Source organism: Bombus affinis, chromosome 10 (assembly GCF_024516045.1).
Source record: "Bombus affinis isolate iyBomAffi1 chromosome 10, iyBomAffi1.2, whole genome shotgun sequence".
Taxonomy (NCBI): Eukaryota; Metazoa; Arthropoda; class Insecta; order Hymenoptera; family Apidae; genus Bombus; species Bombus affinis.
This window is the reverse complement of record NC_066353.1, coordinates 10600844-10624690: the sequence shown is the minus strand read 5'-3', so window position 1 is coordinate 10624690 and position 23847 is coordinate 10600844. Positions and strand designations below refer to the sequence as shown.

The 23847-nt window shown below is 32.3% G+C and overlaps 2 protein-coding genes across 13 annotated transcripts; one reads left to right on the top strand and one right to left on the bottom strand.

Moving 5' to 3' along the window:
• Positions 1 to 9: 9 nt before the first annotated feature.
• LOC126920833 (protein spire) lies at positions 10 to 15506 on the top strand. 7 transcript variants are annotated; one of them, XM_050731633.1, is made up of 16 exons: positions 10 to 218; positions 304 to 447; positions 3629 to 3954; positions 5005 to 5036; positions 5153 to 5276; positions 5360 to 5517; positions 6045 to 6263; positions 6740 to 6769; positions 7213 to 7476; positions 7598 to 7739; positions 10932 to 11065; positions 11143 to 11401; positions 11503 to 11816; positions 11952 to 12200; positions 12273 to 12559; positions 12672 to 15506. In XM_050731633.1, the coding sequence occupies exons 2-16, from the start codon at positions 404 to 406 to the stop codon at positions 12913 to 12915; spliced, it is 2826 nt and encodes a 941-aa protein (XP_050587590.1). In that variant the 5' UTR covers positions 10 to 218; positions 304 to 403; the 3' UTR covers positions 12916 to 15506. The 7 variants fall into 7 exon arrangements, with proteins under 7 accessions (XP_050587590.1, XP_050587589.1, XP_050587593.1 ...); XM_050731632.1 differs by having other exon boundaries at positions 304 to 454; XM_050731636.1 differs by having other exon boundaries at positions 10 to 601.
• A 574-nt stretch (positions 15507 to 16080) lies between these two features.
• Positions 16081 to 23248, bottom strand: LOC126920830 (polycomb protein Asx). 6 transcript variants are annotated; one of them, XR_007712116.1, is made up of 8 exons: positions 22602 to 23248; positions 22206 to 22465; positions 20951 to 22075; positions 20585 to 20866; positions 19652 to 20476; positions 19328 to 19564; positions 16534 to 18648; positions 16081 to 16418 (listed from the first exon to the last, which is right to left on the bottom strand). XR_007712116.1 is itself a non-coding variant. In XM_050731614.1 (8 exons), the coding sequence occupies exons 1-8, from the start codon at positions 22864 to 22866 to the stop codon at positions 16724 to 16726; spliced, it is 3306 nt and encodes a 1101-aa protein (XP_050587571.1). In that variant the 5' UTR covers positions 22867 to 23248; the 3' UTR covers positions 16081 to 16723. The 6 variants fall into 6 exon arrangements, 4 of the variants coding, with proteins under 4 accessions (XP_050587571.1, XP_050587569.1, XP_050587570.1 ...); XR_007712117.1 differs by having other exon boundaries at positions 16081 to 16761; positions 16851 to 18648; XM_050731614.1 differs by having other exon boundaries at positions 16081 to 16761; positions 18375 to 18648.
• Positions 23249 to 23847: the final 599 nt, after the last annotated feature.

The following is a 23847-nucleotide window of genomic DNA, read 5'->3' as shown; positions in this document are numbered from 1 at the left end:
ACAGGTTATGGATTGGATGGTAGCGATTCAGTAGTTTCAGTCACGTTACGTTTCAGTCTGTATTGCAATATTAACCACCAGTGATCACTAGCTTAAATATTATAATGACTTTCAAGTCAATTTCTTTTTATTGTAATTAAATTCACTGAAAGTGTACTATATGACGAGACTCTGACAAGCTGAAAATTCCGCAACATATAAAAACCTACATATTGCCGGTATTCTTATAACTTATAGTAGTATCGAACAAAGGATACGCATATATATACATTGAATGTTTCATTTAATCCCATAATGTTGAAGGAAACGTTTTGTTGCAACGATAAATCGAGGAAATATCATACCTGTATAAACAAAATATCATGTCGAGTTTCGATTGTCAATATACTCCAGGAAAATTAATATGACCGATGTTAAAAGTCACAAGAGGAAAGTTCAATGTGAAAGGTTGTTTGTGCGTAAAACAATCTTTTTACCTAATAGAAAAAGTGATGCAAAAAGCTTCATGCCAGTGATGAATAGAATAGTGATAGCTCTAGTGAAAAATCTCGAAACCTGTCTTGCGTCATAACTTGCATGTCAACCACCTAAATAATCAAAAGTACGTATTACATTTCACTATTAACATTTTTCAATGATCCTTATTATTATTCAATTTGTTCATAATACGTATTTCGCGTAATAACATATATCTTACATACTGTGGATTTGTATATATTCTGTCACTTATACATTCCAAAATATGTAGGTATTGATGAATGATACTCGTGATTTACAATTTACAATTTACAAGGTGATACTGCAATGCGAACTTTATTAGGAATATAAATTAGTTATAGGAAGATTTAAAACTTTGACAAAGGATACTATAGATAGGTGTTCAATTCCATTATTTATATCCTTCTGTAACTTCATTAAAAATAGTCAATAATTGCTCTATTTGTTAATTGTTTTTATCCTTAATATATACTATCATGGGTGAAATTTCATTTCATGTGAATCTTATTTTAATATTATCGTTCCGCAATAATATCAATGCAAAAAGTTACCATTCGTTTGATATTAAATAATAATAAAATATTTAATTACATTTAATGGTTTGACTTTATTGGTCTTTAAAATAAAACAAATCTTTTGTGGTGATATCTCAACTTAAAATTAAGGAAACAAACTAATACTTTGAAGTATTAGTAAAGCCATATAAATCATTTTATCAAATACATAAACAATTTTTGCGATATTTTGTATACATAATATTTTAAACATATGTAGCATAAATATAAATAGTTCATTTAACTAAATTATTTCGCAGAACTTTTCTTTTATCGATCGTGTTTGTATGTAAAATATTGATTAATACTAGGACTACTAGAGTAGTCAAAATTATCAATTCCTAGTTTGCCACAGAAATTTATATATTGATAAATAATAATATATTGATAAAGATTTCTTCGTTCTCTTAAGAAATTATTTGATATAAAAATAGCATATTCTAAGAAAAAGCAGAAGTATACATGAAGTTTTTTTTATGCATTTAGTCTTAAACTTGTATATACAGTAATGCACGAGTGGATCGCATGTAATTTGTAACTAGTAATCTGAAAGTACTATATACACATCTGTGTGTAAAATTTATTGAAACGGTTCGGTAATGTAATCTTAAATGATACGAAAATCAATTGGCAATTAAGTACATATCAAGTTTATACATATGTATTGAAGAGTTTAAAAATAAGGTCAAGAAAAAAGAAGATTAGATCGAACTATTATCTAGAATTATTCATGTCAATGTCATTTTTTAATTCAATTTGTCAAGGATGAATTTTTCACGGAAATGTTGCGCAATGATTTTGATCAGTAAAATGGGCGTATGCGATGCATATTGCGATATTGCATATTGAGAATCATTAAGCTATGCTGTAGTTACAATGGGCGATTTACGCGAACATTCTAAGTTCTAACGAAAGAAACATCTGAAAATCGAAATACACTTATAAGAATATTTCATTAATTTGGACAATACGACGTATATGTTGCGATTTTACATCAGTATATCGCGATACGTGATCATATAAGCATTTCCATACGTCTTATGTTGTTCGGAAAATTCGTAGCGGAAGCTAAGAAAAATCTAACTACAATTATACTTTTTACCATCTATTACATCACGAATATTTTCGGCAATCAATTTCCTCAAGTACAAACTTCTTTTACAAACTTCTAGAGCATTTAATATTTTGCTTATTGATATTTTTTGAATAAGTTTTGTAAAGATCACTAAAAATAATACACAGTAAGATTATACTACATATGTACGTATGTATATTTGGCGAATAAAACAGATGCAGATGAATATTTCAGCTACGATTCAAAATTTCTTGGATATATATATTCAATATTATCTCAGTGAAAAATATTAATCTGTTCCTTTAACGAATTTTCCATGTTTCTCTTTGATTCTTTTCAGTATTAAATTAAGAGAAATATTTGTACTAACGTTCTATTATTTGATAAATATTTTTCTAATATTTGTTATCTAATATTATTCAATATATCTAATAATAAAATCGCACGCTCCTATCATTAAAAATATAATCCTTGCAAATCGTAGTGTTACAAAGATGTCGCACTGCACTGTGTTCACAGTACATTATAGCTTCACAAGTATGTCGTCACTGCATGCGTGATGACAACTGGTCGTAAATGTTTATCTGCTTCTATATAGCTCTTAAGAACAGAAAGATATTTAATCAGTTTTGTTCTCACATAATTTGAAGAACGTATTCGAGTCGGGTCCATGGTTGTGATTAAAGTGAGTTTTAATTGATTCGAAAGATTGTGGAACTATGTACTTATAAACAATTAATATTTAATTTGACTAAAAAAGACGAAGAAAGTATTCTAACAAAAATAATTTTATGTATATTTGGACTGAAAAGATAGTAATAAAATATCAATGCGTAATTCTTCTGTAGTTGAATTTTGTGTTGTAAGTGCCGCATTATTTAATTATTAATGTATAACATATATAAATTTTAGATGAAATATATATCTTTTAATTTATACTTAATATTACACTTAATAATTAATATATAATATATATTTTACGTATAATTAAAATTTTTTATTTATATTTGAACTTTACATACATATATATGTTATGATTCTCACTAATTTTTTCAATGATTTTATCCTTGAACATATCCTTAATCTTTAAGTAACTTTATGATTAACATCATTGTTTTATGCTGTTCTTATCAAAATTATTAATATGTATATCGTGTAAAACAACGATAATTCGAACTTAGCGCTCATACAGTCGTGTGAATATAGTATTCGAGTACATGGTATTTAAATGTCCACTATGTAACAATAGTGTATACTGCTATTATCTGATTGTTATGTTAATAACAAGTGCTCATATTTATTATTATCATAAAGAAAAGCCGAGTATTTACATCAAATTAACACAAGTGATAAAACGATTATCTACTAACGCAATGGATCTAGGTTTAAATCTTAAACTCGTGGATGAACTTTGATCGCGTATCCGAATCGCTTTCCTCCTTTTTTGAATTGTAAAATTATATAAGCATATTTAACGGGAGATTCTTTGGTGAAATTACAGAAAAATGACGACGCACAAAGGGATTTCCACGTCGTGTGAGGACGGTCTCGATGTTTCCGATAACGAGAAAAAAGCGAACGAGAATAAAGAAGAGGAGACATCGATGAAAAGGTCGAGGTGCAAACTCGACGCGAACGGTCGACTAAACCTTAAAGATATTCTACTGTCTTTCAATGGACCGATCAGCCAAGAGCAAGCATGGGCCTTGTGTTATCAAACCGCCAAGAGTTTGTCTCGTTTGTCAGAAAACAATTTCTACGAACTTTCGGAGTTATCACAGATCGTCCTTCACAAGGATGGCGATGTTTGGCTTGGCGATCTAATCGGTGAGCTGATATAATCTTTTGGTTTCTTCAAAGAAACACTTAACTATCTTTTATCGTGGATTATCTTATCGATGTATTGTTTTATAATCAGTAACAGAAAAGATATAGAATGAAGATACGATATATATACATACATATATATATATATGTAAATTAATTCAAATCGATAAAAATTATAGTGAACATGCATTATATAGTAATGGAATGCATTATATAGTAATTCTTCATACAATATGTCGTTTAATATATATATAATATAATATATAGTTGTATAATATATATATTACACACGTCAATTATAATATGATAATTATTGCCTAATAATCGTGGTTCTACTGATTATTGTACGACCACATCGTAGGAAAGGGTTGCACCAAGGTTCACTGTATTGCCGAATGTAGTTGCAATATAGTCGTCGCACTATATGTCTATGTATAATTATTGTATAGTTGGCATATTTTACGATTTATAGTATAAGTATCATACAATTATTATATAGCCATGTGCTATAAATTATAATATGATATATGTATATATTATGGTATGTAGTATATAATCTTTTGTTATACATATAGCATTCTTTTGTACAGTTATGTGTATAGTAATGTATTTAAGTACAATATGTACCTATAGATATTAGTTATGTTAATGTAATATAATATTTTAGTATGTATTATAATACACCAGTAGAGGGTAAGTAATTGTATAGTAAATTATATAGTATACGTTTACAAACGCTTGTAACTTAAAATATTTCAAGTGTTACATAATTTCTAATATTCGTTTGTAAATCAAGTGCAAAATTTACAAATAACTCAGGGTGTTTGTATCGTAAGCTTGTAGGCTGATTAGCAATACTAATTAATTGTGTCTGTGAGCAGTTTTCTAGATAAGACTATTAATATACGTGATCGCACAAAAAGAGACGATCGAAAGTTATTGAACTTCGTTTGGAAATAATTAATCATCGTTTCTGATCATGTACAAAGCATTTTATAATTTTGTAGTCCATTTTTTTTTTTTATCTATTTCCCGATGTGTTTGTTACAGAATCGGAAAAACCACGCGTATCCGAGAAAAAGGTAAGCAATTTTAAATATTATTTTTTAATGAAAAAGCTATGATATTTTATATTATTTCGTTAATATAAAATATATATAATGTATATAAAATAAAAATATATTTTCATTTTTTGCAGGCAATGTTCTCACTGGGCATGATGATATTCAAAACGCTTGATTTCGGCCTAGATGAACAAGAAGAAAGGCCTTTATCACCGGATTTAGAAGCCCTTATAACATTAATGACAAGTGCCGATCAAGGTACAATTAATTTATAAAAAGTAAAATTCAGTAAAAACATACACAGGAATCATGTAAAATTAATTATTTTTCTTGTTGCACAGAAATTGAAGGAGAAACGGAAGAACGTCCGCAGGAAACGGACGATGAAGGTATTGAACGTGACTCCAGTGATGCCGATGTAGATGAATTTTCATCGCAAAAAAGTAACGATATGTACGAGGAAAGATCATCGGTGTATTCATTAAAAAATGTAATGCAAGTAAGTAAAATAAACAAATATATTTTTTATTTACTTTATCACATATATGTAGTATCGGGGCCAAAAGGCCTAAGGTATCGGCCGAACTGTAAACAAAGTACCGTTCATCATCAATGTATCGTTGGGTCTTTTAAGTGGACAGTTTTCGTGAAAAGGCTGCGTGACCTTAACCACGGGCGTTTTCGGGATACCTGTTCCGAAAAACGGAAAAAGGTAAAGAGACGTTAGGGTGAGAGTTAGTTGAGATGCCGGAGTGAACGGATGCCAAGAGTGTGCAGAGTGTGCAGAGTATGAATTGGGAAGTCGAAAGTCGCCTGTGAGAATAGGACGTACAACAGCATTGTAATCATTTCGTTGCTTCAAATATCATTTATTAAATCAAAACATCATTACTTGTCCTTTCCTCTAAGACCCATTAAGATACTACATATATGCAAATAATACATATGATATGAAGATAATTTAAACAAAAATTCGAAATTTGTATAATAAACTTTATGAAAATATATAAACAAATGTATATATAGTTATGTACCAGGCATATGCAAACTTCTATGGAATCTGCTGAAATTCATTATAAGGCTGTAATACGAGCATTGGTAGCAGAGGCTTTGGAACTGTCGCACTTTTTGGATACAGTAGCGGCTGATAAAGTACATGCTAGTCAAAGGGAATCTGTTACTGATGGCAATAAGCAAACCTCGATGTCTGTTCAAAACCTTGATACGTTAGATTTTATCGATTGGGTAAGATTTCACAATAGATCAACCACGAAAAATATATTATATGATTCATGTTGCGAGCTTATGTAAATGTAGCATTGTTTCTTGTTTTACGAAATTGAGATAGAGTGTTTCGAGACCACAGATACGAATATTACGTGTTAAAATTTCACGTGAATTAAACGTGTTCACGTAGTCTCTAAAAATATTTTTGTTGTACTGTAATACAGAAACATCTTGTTAATAATATCTATGTATATCGTATATCAAGTTCGTTCGATATTTCTTGATATTTCCTTAATAAGAATGAGTAAATTTAAAAATATAATAAAATAATGAAATAGTCGCATTTAAATTGTGTTGTGTAAAACCACGCATAAGTACGTGCTATAATTCGCGTAAAATAGAACAGTTGACATTGCTGTGTCGCATAAAGTTATTTGTCACTTTGCAGAGATAAGATATTTGAGATTTATTGACTTGACTCTCTATCGTTATAGACTGACATTAGGATTTGGAGGGCTATACAAGTACGTGATTGTTAATAATACTTGCGCATGTGAAAGCGATATGTTAGAGCGATTTTATATACTTAATTATCGAGCATGCAGCATGATTAGTCTCACTATTATCAAGTATTGTTTTCTATATAGTTAGAACAATAGTATCAGTTATTATATTTTAAATGCATGTGCTTATTTGATTTCAAATTTATCTATGCAAAATATTTCAAAAGTTAGTCAATTTTAATGTTTCTAGTCTATTTTACAAATTCAAGTATTTAATGGCTTTTTGAATACTCTGTGTTATATAAGTAGCATTGGTAACATATAATATATTTATAAGTAAAAACAACAAAAGGATACTTAGTAAAATTTAGAAAAAATGTTCATCTAATACATATGTATGTTCTCTTTTTAAAGCTTCAATTGCATTTACGAGATCGGAAGAATTAAAATAACTATTTTAATAGGCAAGATTTTGGGTGCAAGTTATCCAGGAATTAAGAAAAGGTGTAAAGCTAAAAAAAGTGGAAGCTAATTTGGGTTCAAAGAATACTACACGTGGACGTGGAAAGGGAGCTGAGTTTGAATTAACTCCGTATGAAATTTTGATGGACGACATACGAAAAAGGAGGTATCGTTTAAGGAAGACACCATCCCCGACGCCACATTTGCGAAAAGACGCGCATGCTGTCATTCTTGAATTTATTCGGAGTAGACCGCCTTTAAAAAAGGTAACATGCTATCAAAAACGATGCTTTATTCAGGCTTCATTAATGAGATTCCGATATAAGAATGGTAAAAATTGCAGTTTTTTAAAGTTTTACTAGATTTTAGAGATATAATTTTATACAGGCATCTGAAAGACAGCTGCCACCCTTGCAAAAGGAATGGACTCTCCGGGAATTACTTATGGAGAGTATAAAGAAGCCGCCAAATTTAAGGTCGTCGCGCAATAGATACGTTCCTAAGACCGAAAGAATATCTCTTCAGAGTGGTAAGTTGTATTTCATATTTACATACACAACGATAACTTTGTGCATGTCATACTGCTTTATAAAATATATTTTCTCTGTTCGTGTACAATTATATAATAAATTCATGAAACCAACGCATTCAGTTCATATTTCGTACACCAATAATTGCGACATTATACATCAATCAATCGTACTGGTTATTGGTTTTTGTGGTACCTCAATAAATCTTCGCTGAACTATAAAATGAGCGAAAATTTCAAAATGTGTGGTGATATATTTCTTCTGCCTAGAATGATGATTAAAACTAAGAACCACAATACATATGTGAGCTATATTTTATTCTGTGTCTTCTTTCAATTTCTAAACAAAATTTTTAACTTCATTCCTCGTATAGAAAATAGATAATAATATGTAGTTTTTGAAGTAAACAACTTTCGTATTCCTGTAGAAGCATGCATAAAGAGAACTATGCTTTTATATCGATCATAGGCAGAAACATTTTAACCGAGTTGCATCAATACCGTTGCATCCGTATACTTGGAATTTTATGGACCAACATGGTGTGCATACACAGCCACGCGTTGCACACGTGCGATTGCATTTTTATAGAAATATATTCAACCGAGAATACACATGCGCGAGGGGATGAGCGCGAGCGCAGTGCCCATACAGGGTCGCACATCTCTCAGCCTTAACATACTCTTGCGGGATAGGATTTAACAATTGCACCGCAGTGCGGCCAGGGCAGTGGTATCTGTGTCTTCATTTTTTTCCAATAATAATAATCATAATAATAGCAACAATAATGATAATCATTTAATGTTCGTATCCCACTTCTTGAGAGTAGAATTCGACAACTCCAACGCAGTGCGACTAGTACAGTGGTATCTGTGTCTTCACATTTTTCCAATAATAATAATAATACAAACAATAATGATAATCATTTAATGCTCGTATCCCAACGATACTTTGATATTTCGATATATATACTATTAAATATTCTCTAAATTAAACACATTGGTTACTTTGCAATAAAGAGACCAGTGTAACGGTTTTGGTCAACAGATAATAATTTTCGTGTTTAGTCATTGTCCGTTGAGGGTGGTACGGATCGTGACGAATATTTTTTATCGCAATAGAGAAGGGTCGATCTGTATGAATCATGATTCGCGACGGTAGGTCGGCTTAAAGCATCGCAAGCCCCAGACCGTTCGTGCGATCAATAACCGAAAGCACACAAGGGGGCGAGAGCTGACGTCGCCCGAAACGTCATCGTACAACGCGACCGCTAAATCTTTGCTTGATTTCTCGCGTGTCGCTCATTCGTACTGTTGGCCTCGCTCATTGGTTTCCTCTCTTCATCCGCATTTACTTGTTTCTTGTTCCGTCTCGTTCGCGCGTTTCCGGGGAAAAAGTAAAAGGTGCAGCTCGAGCGTGAAATTCAATCGGGTTGCGTCTAAACGTGTACGAGTAAGTCAAGTGCAAAGGAGGATAGGCACACTAACGAGCACGTGTGCTTGATGTACAGTCCCTACCAGTGGATCTGCAAGCATCACGGTGGGCCAAGGATTTGACAGGATGGATAAAACGAACAGATGAACAAGAAGAACAGCTTGGACGCTGGTAATCCAATATTTCTGATTGTTTATCGAACGAAGAGAAACAATGGATTTATGAGATCTTAATTGGAACGTTTCAAATTGACGAACGTCTTGATTCACAGGCTGTGAGATCGTCAAGTCGAGGCAAAAGATTGTTGAAGAATCAACAGAACTAGTAACTTCCGGTTGGACGTCGCGATCGTCGCAAGTAGAGCCATTGTAAAGAATTATGTTGACACGCAGTATGTTCGGTTTAAATATGCACAGCCATTTTATTACTAAACTGTTTAACATGCAAAACACGTTTAAAATCGTTAATAATTCTTCTGGAGTGAATACTTCGTTTAATTCTGTATTCCTTTCAATCCTGTACTGGGGAAAAATAAGTAAAGATAGAGAAAAGTATAATTTTAACAATATAATCTCCACTTTAAACAAATTTAGACCTGCAACTAAATAATCTTGGCCTTTCTATATTAAAAGACTATTAGAAAGTATAAATAAAAAGAGAGCATCAGTTGTTAGAAATAGTAGACAAAAATGAAGGAAAACATGGAGGAATGTAGTATTCCACGCTAATATTCTAGAATTCAAAGCATGATACTTTGTTTGATGTGGGATTGTTTGGATCATTGTTTATGTTGAAACATTAAAGCACTGATTGCCATACGTGAGACAGGCCAGAATGAGGAAGATTAAACCGGACATACTGTATATATTAGCAGAAGAAAAGAGTAAATATAGAAAAGAGGAATAATATTACCGATCGTAGGCGGTGAGTCCCGCATGATAGTCCTGGGTGAAGTTCCACCGTCGCAACCGGAGCAGGAACAGGAACCCGCGCAGGATGTGGCGGCACAATGGTTGCAGACAGAGAATCAGACAAATGCTGCGGTCACGACTACAGTTGGCTCGGTTACGACCAACGTACCGACTACCGCGAGTCGGAACAGAACGAACGTACCACCGGTTCCGCAGCCGAGGCAGAGAATCGGCAAGCCAGAAATTAGGGTTCCGGGAAACAGGAATCGTAAGTCGCGTAGAAGGCGCATTACGGTCGCAGGTAATCATACCATTCATCTTTTTTTCGGCCAGTAACATAACAACGGGTAACATATATAGAATTGTTTTTGGGCTGCAGACGATGAATTCATTTTAGCTATATTTCAATTGATGCAACCGTTACTTAAAACAAGTTTCACGGATTGTTAGCCTGATTGTGTTTTGTATAATAACTTGCATAATACCATAATACTTGAAATGTAGCGATCAGAGCTTATTATGAACGTTGATCTCAGTTTTATTGAATTATAGGAGCATTAGTTATTTCTGATACTGAAAGATCTAAGATATTTTTCTATTTTATAAATATTTCTATGTAATTTTAATGAGTGTATTTATAATCCTATGCGTCCGCGCAGGAGGCAATTATGTATGTATTTAGGATTTACTGAGGTACCACAACTTTGTGAATATTTAACCATATTTTTTTTGTACAATTTTACGGTCACGTGTCATGTTCATTGGTCATCAACATACACGCAACTATTCTTCCGATAATAATGATTAATGTATATTTTGGGGTCCATCTCTATGAATGACGTTTTTTAGATCAAATCCAAAGTACCGCTGATATCAAGGATAGTGAATCACCTACAGTACCAAAACCTCCTCGAAGGGATTTGGACAACACGAATTCTACGACAAATAAAAGAAAAGTAATACCTGTAGATTTTGATTTAAAGGTAGATTATAATTCTTCATTTCTTGTATCTTCGTTTCCAATTCTTTTTACTTAAATTAGTATATATTTTGAAAATAGCTCGATGCGGAAGACGAAGATGATGACGAAGATTACAACGATGAATTGGCAGTAACAAGATTTGAAGAAGAGGATGAAGGATCAAATTACTGGCAACTAAAAGAAGATTACACATTTGTAGATAGGGGTAATGCTCGTAGTAGGCATAAAGATCAAAGGGATGACGACGAAGCAAGTTCTGCTAATCCTTGGCGAAAAACTGGTGGTTTACGTTTGACGAGAAATGAATATCATCGATTTTGTGATGCGCAACTTGAATGTAATTATCGTAATTATTATGTGTTTTAATTCATAATGAATGAAACCAGATATTGGAAAATATATATATATATATATATATTCAAATTTAATTACTTTTAGCATATGATCTCGCAACACAGTGTCCATCTAGAAGAGCGTCGGCTCGAAAACACGCAGCAAGACGTAGTATAGCACTTACAGCGTTAACTGGTACCACGTCTCTTCCTCACTCAAGGCCACAGAGTCGTACTCAATGTACAGGTGCAACAGAGTCGTCGTTAAGTCAAGGTCCGAGTCCCAATATCAGCGTAAACCCTAGTCCGAGTTTGAGTCCTCAACCGAGAGCAAGACAACCACGACGATCGCAAACCATTGTCGAAGGTACAAAGGATAGAGAAGATCAAAATGAAGACTGGCAAGATGATAAAGGACAGGTATTATGTTACAGAAATCAGTCTATTATTGGAACAATATGTTTCAAGAATAAAGAAACCGTCGTTTATATAAAATACATTTTAAAAATTTTACTGAACGTAAATTGTTTAATAGCAAATAAATTTTTTTTATAGAAGCCTACATTAGGTGACATGTTCCTGGATGAAAGACTTTCTTTAACCCTAGAAGAGATTGTGCATATTCGTAGTGTATTAACTAAAGCAGAACTGGAGTCTCTGCCCGTAGAAGGTCGCGTAAAGGAAGATGTAGAAAAGAGGCGCGTTTGTTTCCTCTGCCTAAAAACTAGGTTCGGACTGTTAGGACCATGGGGGCAACGTTGTCGCTTATGTGAGAGGACAGTATGTGTAAAATGTTATTCCAAAGTAAGTTACCGAGATTTTTGTCAATTTAGTCTTAATTAATAAATTTCGATTAAAATATTATTCTTGTTATAGATGCGAATTCCAACAGAACATTTCGCCCACGTTCCGGTAGTTTTATTATCCCCTGGTCTTCTTCTTTCTCCATCATCTTCAGAACCAGATACTAGCAAAAGTTCATGGCTAAGAGGCACTGGTGCAGCTGGATCTGCACCGGCATCACCGGCTTCTAGACGCAAGGATTCATCATTGAAAAGTGTGACACCTTCATCTACGCCTACTACTACACCTGTTTTGATACTTACACCGACTTCCACACCGCCTTCCCATGCTCGTCGCGAAACAGAGAATCAAGATAAAAGGTTTACTTTTTACTTGCGGTTTTTACTTTAAAAATGTTTGCTCTTTATATTAACATTAGAGATACCTTTTTTTATAATTTGCTATTTTCCATAACAAAATTTGATCATACAGGAGTTATAAAAGCACTGGCAGTCCAGCCAATGTGCCATCACTGAAGGCATTCTCCAGTTTCACTAGTCAAAGCTCGGAACAACGATTGGCCGCGGAAAGATTGAGAGGCGTCTCTATGGTAGTCTGTCATGACTGCCGCATTATGGTGATACAGATAATTAAGAGTTCAAGAACAACACGAGCTACGATACGTAACAATGTCATTTCGCGACTTACTTTGAACCTTTCGCCAGCCTATGTTTGAATTTTCTCTGAAAAATGAAGTTCCATGCACGAGATTTCTGTTGGATACAATGGCGCATCTCATTTTCTATTTAACTAATGCGTAACATGCTATTTATGCCAATAAGTGAGGCACGTAGATTAGATTTCTTCTTCTTGTACCGGTGTCTTCTTGTGCTCCTTATGCCATTAATCTCCTATGAATAGTCATGGATATCTCTAAAAGAACGAGCCCATCAGATGCTACATATTGTGATTGCATTACACGAGATTGAGTACTCAGTACTGTATTGGTTCAAAAATTTATCATTTAATAGTGATGGAATTATTCTATTATTGTCATGTAACTTTCTTTCGAGAAATGAAATTCTTTCTAAATAAGTTTGTTCATTTTTTTTTATGTTGTAACATATTAAACAAAGTAAGTGATTATTTATACAAACTATGATATAGAAACTATGATGATGATTAAAAATTTTGTTTAGAATCAACAAAGTACGGTTTTTTAAATTAAAGTATACAAAGGAAATTAAATTTATGATATATTTTAGCATGAATGGTGGAATTTAAAGGATGAGTCTAGTACGAAATCGGCACAGAGTGGCATTTAATATAGTCTACGTACCTACATTCAGGCTTACATCTAAGTAGATTGTTAATGCATGCAAATTTGAAAATGATACGATTAGAGTCAAGTATTTAATTACGACGGCTAAGGTTCCGTTTGGTTTTCAATAACGGTGAACTATTTTTCGCTTCCCATTTCAATAATTACTAATAATAATAACTGTATTAATAAAAAAAGATAACAAGCTATTGTGCGATTGCATTGCGCATTATATGCGTTCTCAGTTCATAAAAGCTGAGAGTCTATGTTTAACCCGATCAATTATCTCGGGATTTTGAGAATGTGTACATATATGTTCCTTTTGCTCCCACATTGTTGTGAACACTAAATCTAAAAATAATATCATATTTACCGTAAAATTTAGTTGAGAAAAAGAAAATTATCATAAGCGAAAATCAGCGAAGAAAAAGTAAAAATGTTGAGATATTAAATGTAATCTACGTATATGTGCCAGAAACATTGTTTCACACAATAGTGATCGAATTATGATTAATTCTGATCTATCAAGCTGTGCGATAGTTTCGATTATGCGACTACTAATTCGAATCATTGAAAAATTCTAATTTTCTTCATTATTCGATTCGCTAATGTATTCATGTAACACATAATTCTTGCGCGATTATAGATTTTATATTTCATATATTGATGATGATTGTTTAAAATTCCAAGTGTCTTTACTTTTGTCAGTAATTTTTGTTAATAATCTAATTAAGGCGAGAGGTACGCATACATAAGCACACACATATTATAAACTAGCGAAGAGAATCAAATACTCTGACAACCCCGAAGGAAAAGAATGTTATTTTTTTGCGTCCGCGTGACATTAGTTTATTTTAAGAGAATATATTTAATTCGTAGAGTGAGTCAAAGTCGGAGCACAATTGTACTATAAGTCCGTTTTAATAGAATTCATTAATTTAAATTCTTTTGTATGATGTTTGTGATATTAATTTATTGCTTTCTATGTCTACTATTTATTATATTTATTTAATTCTGCGAATTAATTAGTAGCTGTGTTCCTTTATAATTGTATATATAATTATACACCTATATGTTATATATTTCATATGAACAATGTGCAATTTTCATATTTTGTTGCGTATTATTATTCGTTGAAATATTTTTTTATTTATATTATTTATATTTATATTATTATTGGTATCAAAACTATGAAGTTTAGATTTCCGTTTGCGTTTTAATCTCACGTAAATTAATTATATTGCGACACAAGTTAATAAGCGGAGAAAAGAAAATGAATTTAAAAAATAAAAGGAGAAAATAGTGGCTCTTGTTACGGCCACGTTTATAGAAAATTAGTACAATTAAGTGGCTGTTCGCTTGCACTGGTTAAAGGTGTGCTATTAACGAGGAAATGTACAAATGTAAACCTATGATGGTTCAGAGTACAAACAAAGAATGCGAATTGCACTATGATGATTAAAATGCTGGTACAACGTCTGGCACCGGGTTATATACATAAAAACAGCGTGGTTATAAATTTATTCATACGTGTAAAGTGCATTGGTGAATTTTACAAACGGGTGAATTAGTTTGATTGAGGATGAAGTTTATTTATTTTTTTAATCACACAAGTACTTAGATTTCCCAATAATTTCCAAGCAAAAATCAAAATAAATATAGTTCGTATAGTACTTCAAGAAAAGCAATGTACAATAAACAGATTTTTTCGAAGATCATGTAAAAAAACACCACGACACTTTATGAACAATGCGAACATAAAATTCTATTTGTAGAAAATTATTACAATAAAACTAAGCTGAGAAAAACTGCTAAATAACAGAGTCACAATGGTATGACATTATAAGACATAAACGACTTACGTGATGGCAATTGAAAGAGATCGTTTATTATATTAATTTATTGTTTTTTATGTACGATATATATGTATACCTATAAATAATTAGAAATCTTGTTTTTATGATGAAAGCGACCAAAATACATTCTATTCCGATTCATTACTTAAACCGTTATCTTTCTGAACAAAAGCATTTCTCTTATTTTCTACTTTTATACCAATAAGAAATTTTTATTTACATAAATTATATATTACTGAAATATTTTTCATATATAACAACACACCTTGTGAAAAATACAATTTTTTCTAAATATTTTTCATTCGTATTATATATTAATTAATACTAAAATGTAAAGTTTTTTAGTTAAAGTGATATTTAAAAAATATAACGGAAATTATTGTATAGATGCTAATTCGTATAATAATATTAATATTTTGGCATTAATTCCTCAAATGATTAAAGTTCCTAAATATTTGAATTAATTATTTATAATTTTTCCACACAAAAATTTTCGTTTGGAAACAAACAAAAGTTGAAACGTAAATAAATAAACCAAAAATATTAGTGAAGAAAATCTAAAATATAGACAAAACAGTTTTCACTATCTTTACAATAAAATTTACCAAATCTTTTATGTTATCTTAAGACATCTATTTACATATTAATTGATGCAATATATGTTTATGCTTGTACATATGATACAGAAATAAGGTAATATATACATACGAGTAATACTGATCAATTACAAAGTTTACAAGGAATTTATTTAAAAGAATGAAATTCGCGTTAAAAAATGAAATACAATATGGCGAAAATTCCAAGGAAAAATATCATCACAACCGTTGATTCTATTAATTGCTAGAAATGTAAAATCGTGCAATTATAAAATATCAAAACATTTGTTTAAAACATTAAAATGATCCAAATATATATGAATAAAATATTCCATGCACGACAATAATGTGTTAAAAGATAATACAAGTTTTTTAGTATCCGTGCCAAATTTGAATGTCAAAACTTATATCTTAGAAATAACAGAATCCTTTATCTTCAGTATTATGTTGTAACTTCCGTGATGAACTTAAAAAGAAAAGATAAAAATAATCTCATGGTTTGAAAGAAATACTCTTTTATCTGACTTAATACTACTTTTTTAATTTCAGCATTCTTAAATATAGAATACCTTTGTACATACATGTTAAGTAGCTATTGCTGTTTCCGACAGGTAATGCGTTATCGTATAAAGTACGAATTCAGCGTACGTTGCATTGTGACGAAGTATACTTTGCAGATATTTGAAGATGGTTCTGGGTCTCGTAACCGCATCAGAAACTTAAAATTGCTCTGCTCCATCATACCGCTTAGGTGTTGTTTTTCCACAACGCTCACGATCGCCAAATCCGCACTTTAGTCATCACGTACACTGCGCATATTAAACGAATATGATTTTATTTACATTTGAGCGACAAATACACAATGGTTGTTCTATCGAATCGCGATAATACTACATACTCTTATCTATGATTTCAAAGAAACATATCAGTACGAAAATTTATCTTTATATACCTATGCGATAAACACAATTTGTATATTCGATCAAAGTCGATGACAAATACTTTTTTTAGCGAAACATGAATCATGTTATTGTACTTATACACAGACGCAACGATCGTAAAATATTTGTCTACAATTGCATAAGAAAATAATATGATAGTAGCTCTTAATTTTTCGAAAATCTATTTCGTGGTAAAATAAGAATCATATTCTTCGTAAAAATTCAAAAACATATATAAAAACTTGGACATTTGTAAAATGCGAATTATGTACACAATGTAAAATGTTGGTTGTGGAACTATGGTTTTTACTTTTATGCGTTTTCTTGTTTCATACTTCGTTTCATGATATTTAATTTCATGTTAACGTGAAGCAAATAACATATCCGATATTTATTCTAGAAAATTGTTTATAACGAAGTAAGAGATAAAGCTAAAATATGTAAATTCTACCATTTATCTAATTAGATTTCGTCACTGCAATAGATTAATAATATTAATCATCAATAGTTATCCTTAAACAACATTCCTGTACAAGATGTTCCATTATAGTAAGTGTCCCATGATGAATGAAAACTTTGTCCTTGCACTTAAAAAACTATGTTAACAGAAATGAGTACGAGAGAGCATATAAGAATAAGTTTCTGACTTTCTTTAATAAAAGTTGAGATCAGCATGTACAGGAATATCTTCTAGGTAATAAGAATAAACTCAAAGTTCTACTAATAAATAAATAGTACAGACATATGTTGAAAAATGTGATGCTTACTGGAAGACGGTATTAGAGTCTGACTATAAGAGATTTATTTTTTTTTTTACTCTCTTTGATGAGAATTACAAGAATACAGTTGTAATATTTCAATCATTCAAATCATCAATTACACATTATATACAATCGCCAATTAAAAACATAAAAACTAATCAAATTATTTTACAAAATATTATTTTATTAAAATTTTGGCAAAAACCATTCATTGTCATGAAACAAATAAAATAAAAAATATTAAAATACAGGACAACATAAAGAGAAGATTTTACGCACAAGCAACCGCAAATTAATACTGAAAAAATAATCACAGAGAAGACAAAATTAAAGATTTAGAAATGTTTGCAACTGTATTCATTGATTTTCTCCGCTACATGAATTACCACTTACATTAAAGTGCTGAACAACAAATTCGGTTGCCCGTACGAAGTCTTCCAGCTTTATTTTCAAATTCATGCAATATATCATTTTTGATAAAGACTCCATCCAAAATAATATGTTTATTCGTGATTTGATACTCAGCACTCTGCACGGCCTCTTTTTAATTTATACAGAAACAATTGTTAAACAATGATTAACGTATCAGACAGGTAGCACAGATACGTTGAGGCCCGATGCAGTCATCGTGACAAAACGCGCCACACTGTCGACATATTACCATAGCACCTCGCATATTACATTCGCAGGGAGGTGGTGGATCTCCACCCATGATCATACCAGGTGCTCCGGGTTCGGCGCCACCGCCTCCTCTACCATCGGTGCCCCTTGCTTTCAACGTTACGGCCTGATGCGAGCCTTCTCCTGCACTGGCTGGTCTACCACGTACTAGATGCACCCCGACTCCCATTCCCGCGATCTGAGGAGGTAGAGGTGGAGCAGAAGATGCTCTTGGTGCACTGTCTCCAACTCCTGTTCTCTGTACTAGTATGTATTGACCTAATCCGCCTGTTGTCGTGGATCCTAATTGTGCTACGGTATTGCTTTCTGGAACCTAAAAATGTTGTTTAACAATTAAACCTTTTAACAATTTTTTTTATTTTAAAGCAGTAATTTAAATTTATATCCTTCTCTTATAGGAGGTATAATTGCAATTGGTTGGTCATGAGAAAAAATATATGACGCCCAAGTATTTTTATTAATATATGTAATTTCTTTTATCCTTGTTCTGCTATTTTCAAACAAGAATCATTCTGTAAAATAGATCACTTTGATATTTCATTTTGGTTGTTGCTCATTTTAAAAATATCGCGATATGTTTCTACTACTTTTAGAAACTCAAAACTAGTAAGTAGATTTATTTATTTAGGTACCTGTATGATACAGTGATCATCACAAACCACCCGCAAGATTAGCACTGTACACACAGAAAAATATGAAATAATATATGATGCAATCTTGAGTTTCTACTTTATGTGTGAATATTCCAAACATAGATTGCAAGATTAAATAAACTTTCGAAATATTTAAATTATAATGATATCCCTAATATTTTTCTGTTCTATTTTATTTGTATTTATAAATAAGATTTTGTATTTCCTTCTCAATATACTTAGGACCTAAATAAAACTAAATTAAACAAATAATGCACCCTTGTTTTCAGAATAAGATAGGAAAAAATGTAACACATAACATGCTACTATCATATAATTTCTACAAGAAGTATATCATACCTCTGTGGAAGTAGCTTGACGTGCTGTTGCAAACACGTGTCTCAACATAACTGCTTGTGTTTTATTTTGAGCTTGTTTATTTTGTATCGTCTGTGATGGTTTCTGAGTTTTGACAGTCGTAATTGTACGGCCACCAGATTTATTCGTCGTAAACGCTCCATCACCTCTGGCAAGTAAACTAGGCGGAGGTTTCAAATGAGCCTTCAGTTGATCTCTATTTGGCGAACTTTGTATGACCTACAATAACATAAATACATCTTATTTCACATAAAACAAAAATTAAATTCCAAATTCTTCTAACAAAAGTTGATTTGTTAAAATTACCGCTTGACATATTTGATAGCTGCGTTCTAAGTTAACTGCACCAGGAGGTTCTTTTGTAGTACTACGAGATCGACCTCCTCCTTGTTCTTTATTACTATTCCTGGAACCTCTTTGACTACCTTGATTATTAGAACGCGAAGATCTTGAGGACACAGCGACCGCCGTTCCAGGATATTGTTGTTGCTGTATGGTTGCTACAACTTGTCGTGGTTGCGTAGGAGCCGACGCTTGGTGTTGAATAACAATAGTATTTTGTGCACGATTTTGTGGTTGTACACCAATCGCGGCCGTTACGGTATTCGGAACTTGATTTTGAGTTACGGTGTTTCTAATATTCCGTGTGTTGCTATTTTGAGTATTTAATTGAACGACTTCTTCTTGCGTTCTCATTATATTCACTTGCGAGGTTGTATTCTGTTGATTCTGAATTTGAGCAGTAATTGGAGATGTGCTATTCAAAGTCGATGCAGTGTTTTGGTCAGAATGAAAGCTTGTTTGTACAAATCTGATGGACTGCAGTTGTGGGAAGGCAATAATAGGTGAGCTTTGAGACTGAAAATTCTTCATTATACAACTCGTTCCTGGTGTACCGATTGCGAGACCTTCTGACTGAAACGGAGTTCCCTGAACAACTGGTAGTTGAATACAGTTGACTGATTCTACATTAGAATCTGTATTAATAAATTGCTGTGGTGGGTTAGCTGAATCAGTCGAAGTGGGTGTCTCGTTGCATTCGTCCTGAGTGGTTACCGTAATGTTAGCGGCCACAGATCCATCAAGAGCTGCAGCTACTAGTGGCCATGGAACTTGAAGCTCTTCCTGAGTCTTCATAAAATAAAATTAACTTTTTTCAATACAAAAATATATTATTGATGAATATACATTATAAAAAGGAGATATGAAATTATTTGAAATTTTTATCAGTACACTTACCCTGTTATTATTGTTAATATTATTAACTGTGGGGTCTACCGACCAACTACATTCTAACATTTCAGAACAAACGTAGTTATTTGCTTCTCGAAGAGCTTCATCTTCATTTCCACTATTTACATCTTGTTGCTCTCTAGTAACTTCTGACTGCCCCGAGACCACTTGCGTTTCAGTTTCTTCGGCATTATTCGACCCCATTTCCATTCCATCAAGAATAGGGTATATTATTTCTTCAGAACATCCCGAAATCTCTTCGTACACTTTCTGCATTTCTCCCCTTACCTGAAAGAGGTGTATCATATTTGTTTTTTAACAGAACTTGATAATTTTATGTTGTAAATCTTTACAAACGGTATAAATTATCACCTCCAATTCGTGAATACGTTGTAACGTTTCACTGTCGATTTCCATTCCTTCAGGAATTTGCGATTCACCGTCTGTTGGATTCTCATGAGAAACCTGTGTTGCTTCAGTTTGATTGTTATTAATTAACGCAGAATCATCCATAACGATTTCGGTCGGTCTAACTTGCTCATGCGATGGTGAAGTCTCGAGTATAGTTGTAGTCTCACAGTCAGACATTGGATAAATTTGTTCTTCCGACATTTGAGATATTTCCTGTTTCGAAATTTGCGATACTTGATCTGTGGAAGTTTGAGACGTACATTCTGTTGATAATTGGGACGATGTTTCCCTGGATGTATGAGGGATTTGTTCTGTTTGTTCACTGGATCTTGGTGAAGTATTCTCTTCAGGTAAGAGTATTCTATTTTCCTCGGATACTTCGAGGATGTGGTTCTCCATTGATTGAAGATTCTTTTCATCTTGAGGTAAATGAATTTCGTCGTCATAATTCGTCGTATTTGAAATACTTTCTTGACAAACCTGAGTTACTACTTCATTCTCTTCAATTATATCTTGTTTTTCTGGAAGATCAATAATTTTCTCGTCTTCCTCTAATTTATCCTGATGCATTTCAGTATCAGCTATCGTTTCTACAGAATTTATGTTTACAGATTCTATATGTTTTTCATCGATTAATGTATGCGTTGTTTCGTTATATTCTGTTGGTAATAATTCTTGTATTTCTGTTGTTTCGTTCAATTCGTCTGAATTATTTATACTAGTTTCAACTTTACAATTATCTTCTTCGACTTTATCTTCAGACATAATAGGACAGGGAGTATCTGATACAGGTGTATCTACATTAGATTCTAAACGAAGTCTTAAACTTGAACGCGTTACAGCACCGCCAGATCTTGTTTCAGTAATACAGTGAAGACCTGACCTAAGTTTAGGTTCACGTTTCTCACCCCATATGGGTTCAAAATGTTTAACCTTCCATGGATCCAATTTATTCTTATCTCTCTCTGCCTCCATCTTCAATCTTTGTTGATTCTCTGGAGTAAACTCTCCTTCTGCCAAACGTTTACGCCATTCTAGGCAAGCTCGTGCAAAGAATTCATTATTTAATCCAGATGTAGCAGCATCCTAGTAGCAACAAATAAAATATAAAGTTTTATAAAACAGATATAATTTTAAATATTTCAAAAAAGTAAATAAGTAAGATAATAAAGCATTATAAGTTAAGCATTATTAATAAACACACTGTTAAAATTACCTGTCTATCTACAGCCGGTAAAAGTTGTGCAAGTTTCCTTTGATATAAAGGCGGTAAACCTTGAAAGGTATGCCTATTTAAAAGAGCACGTAAACTCGTACTTGCTAAGATACTTGCTGGAGACTCAAGATCTACAAGACCAGCCTCTAGTTGTGCAGTTGCTGATAATCGTTTTGTTGATCGTCTACGTCCAGATTTTAAACTAAATCCTGGCAAGCTTGCTAGGACTTCTCTCATTGTGGCAGCAGGCTCTTCGATTGCTATATTTGAATAACGTTATACTAACATATATAACAATAAACTAGTAAATCACTGTATATTGAAATTACTAGAATGTTATATCATTTTATTTATTTATTTATTTAAGCTTATGTAAACATAAATTAGTAAATATACCTGACTTACTAGTATTAATATGTTGTACATTATTAACAGGAGAAGGAGGATCATTCGGTGGAGGTGGAGGTAGTGGTTTGACAACAATCCTTGGAAGAGTACGAGAATTCCCAGCTGCAATTGTAGTATTTTTTCTACGTCTCTTGGCTTGCTGACGTAGTGCATGTTTAATAACTTTTTTACTGTGCACCATGCCAGAATAGCCAGAGCAGCCTGGACTAGTTTCACACCCTTCACCTTTGGCAAGTTCTACATCTGTGTCCATGACAGTACCTATACTGTGAACATCGTTGATTGAAATGCCGGCTAATCGAACATGAACTCACAATAACACTGTGTTCGACCAAAAGCGGATTTTCCACGTTTTATTTCATATTGTAGGAAAAAATTAAAAAAAGCGATTACTCTGATTGGAGAGAAATAAACATTCTTTAGTAGTAGCACTTTACTGACATTTCGATATAATCAAAGAAACTTGAACGATTTATACAATATCGCTTAATCCATGTCATTTAAAGATTTGTGCACGTAGAAAATTTGAATGAATTTACAAATTTCACAGCTTCTTAATCCATTGGCAAAATGCCACTCGGAAAAACTCGCAAAGTTCCGCTTCTATCGGCCATATTGTATTTACATATTTATACCATGAAAGCGCTATCGACATAGAGAGCGCTTCTTAGTTCCATCAGGTTTCATAAATATCTGTCTATACGTCTATACTAAATTTAATAAATACCACACAATTTTTTCTGATGAATCTTAAATTCAAACTTTGACAGATTTTGAAAATACAAATATAAGTACAAGCGAAGTTATCATACGATACCTATATTTAACATGTATGGTTTAAAATAAACAAAAAAAAAAAATATTTTCAACGATGTAAGAAATAACACAAATAAGAATAACAGAAAGATAAGTATGCTAAAAGTACCTTGCTTTCCGCCAAATACTTTTTCATAGGAAATGCAAGTGCACAAATATTTACATATGTATATATTTCACTATAGAAGACCAATAAGAACACATCATTTTAAATTACAAAAAGTAAGATTTTGACTTTTGATTGGATAATACGTAGTATCCTAATAAAAATTTCGTGGATTCTATTAATGAATAATTTAACACATAAATGAATCTTGATCAATTTATTATTTATACGTATGATAACATTTATAAATAAGAAACAATACGTTATACTCCTCTAAAATTAAAAAAATCTTGTCCGAAAATTTTGCCGCCC

Coding starts and splice junctions, on each gene's coding strand:
- LOC126920833 (XM_050731633.1), top strand. CDS start 404: ATGACCGATGTTAAAAGTCACAAGAGGAAAGTTCAATGTGAAAG. Junction 6,770..7,212: donor GGATTTGGAGGGCTATACAA/GTACGTGATTGT, acceptor CTATTTTAATAG/GCAAGATTTTGGGTGCAAGT. Junction 11,402..11,502: donor TTGTGATGCGCAACTTGAAT/GTAATTATCGTA, acceptor AATTACTTTTAG/CATATGATCTCGCAACACAG.
- LOC126920830 (XM_050731612.1), bottom strand. CDS start 22,866: ATGGACACAGATGTAGAACTTGCCAAAGGTGAAGGGTGTGAAACTAGT. Junction 22,466..22,601: donor TATTAATACTAGTAAGTCAG/GTATATTTACTA, acceptor ATTCAAATATAG/CAATCGAAGAGCCTGCTGCC. Junction 20,867..20,950: donor AACGTATTCACGAATTGGAG/GTGATAATTTAT, acceptor CACCTCTTTCAG/GTAAGGGGAGAAATGCAGAA.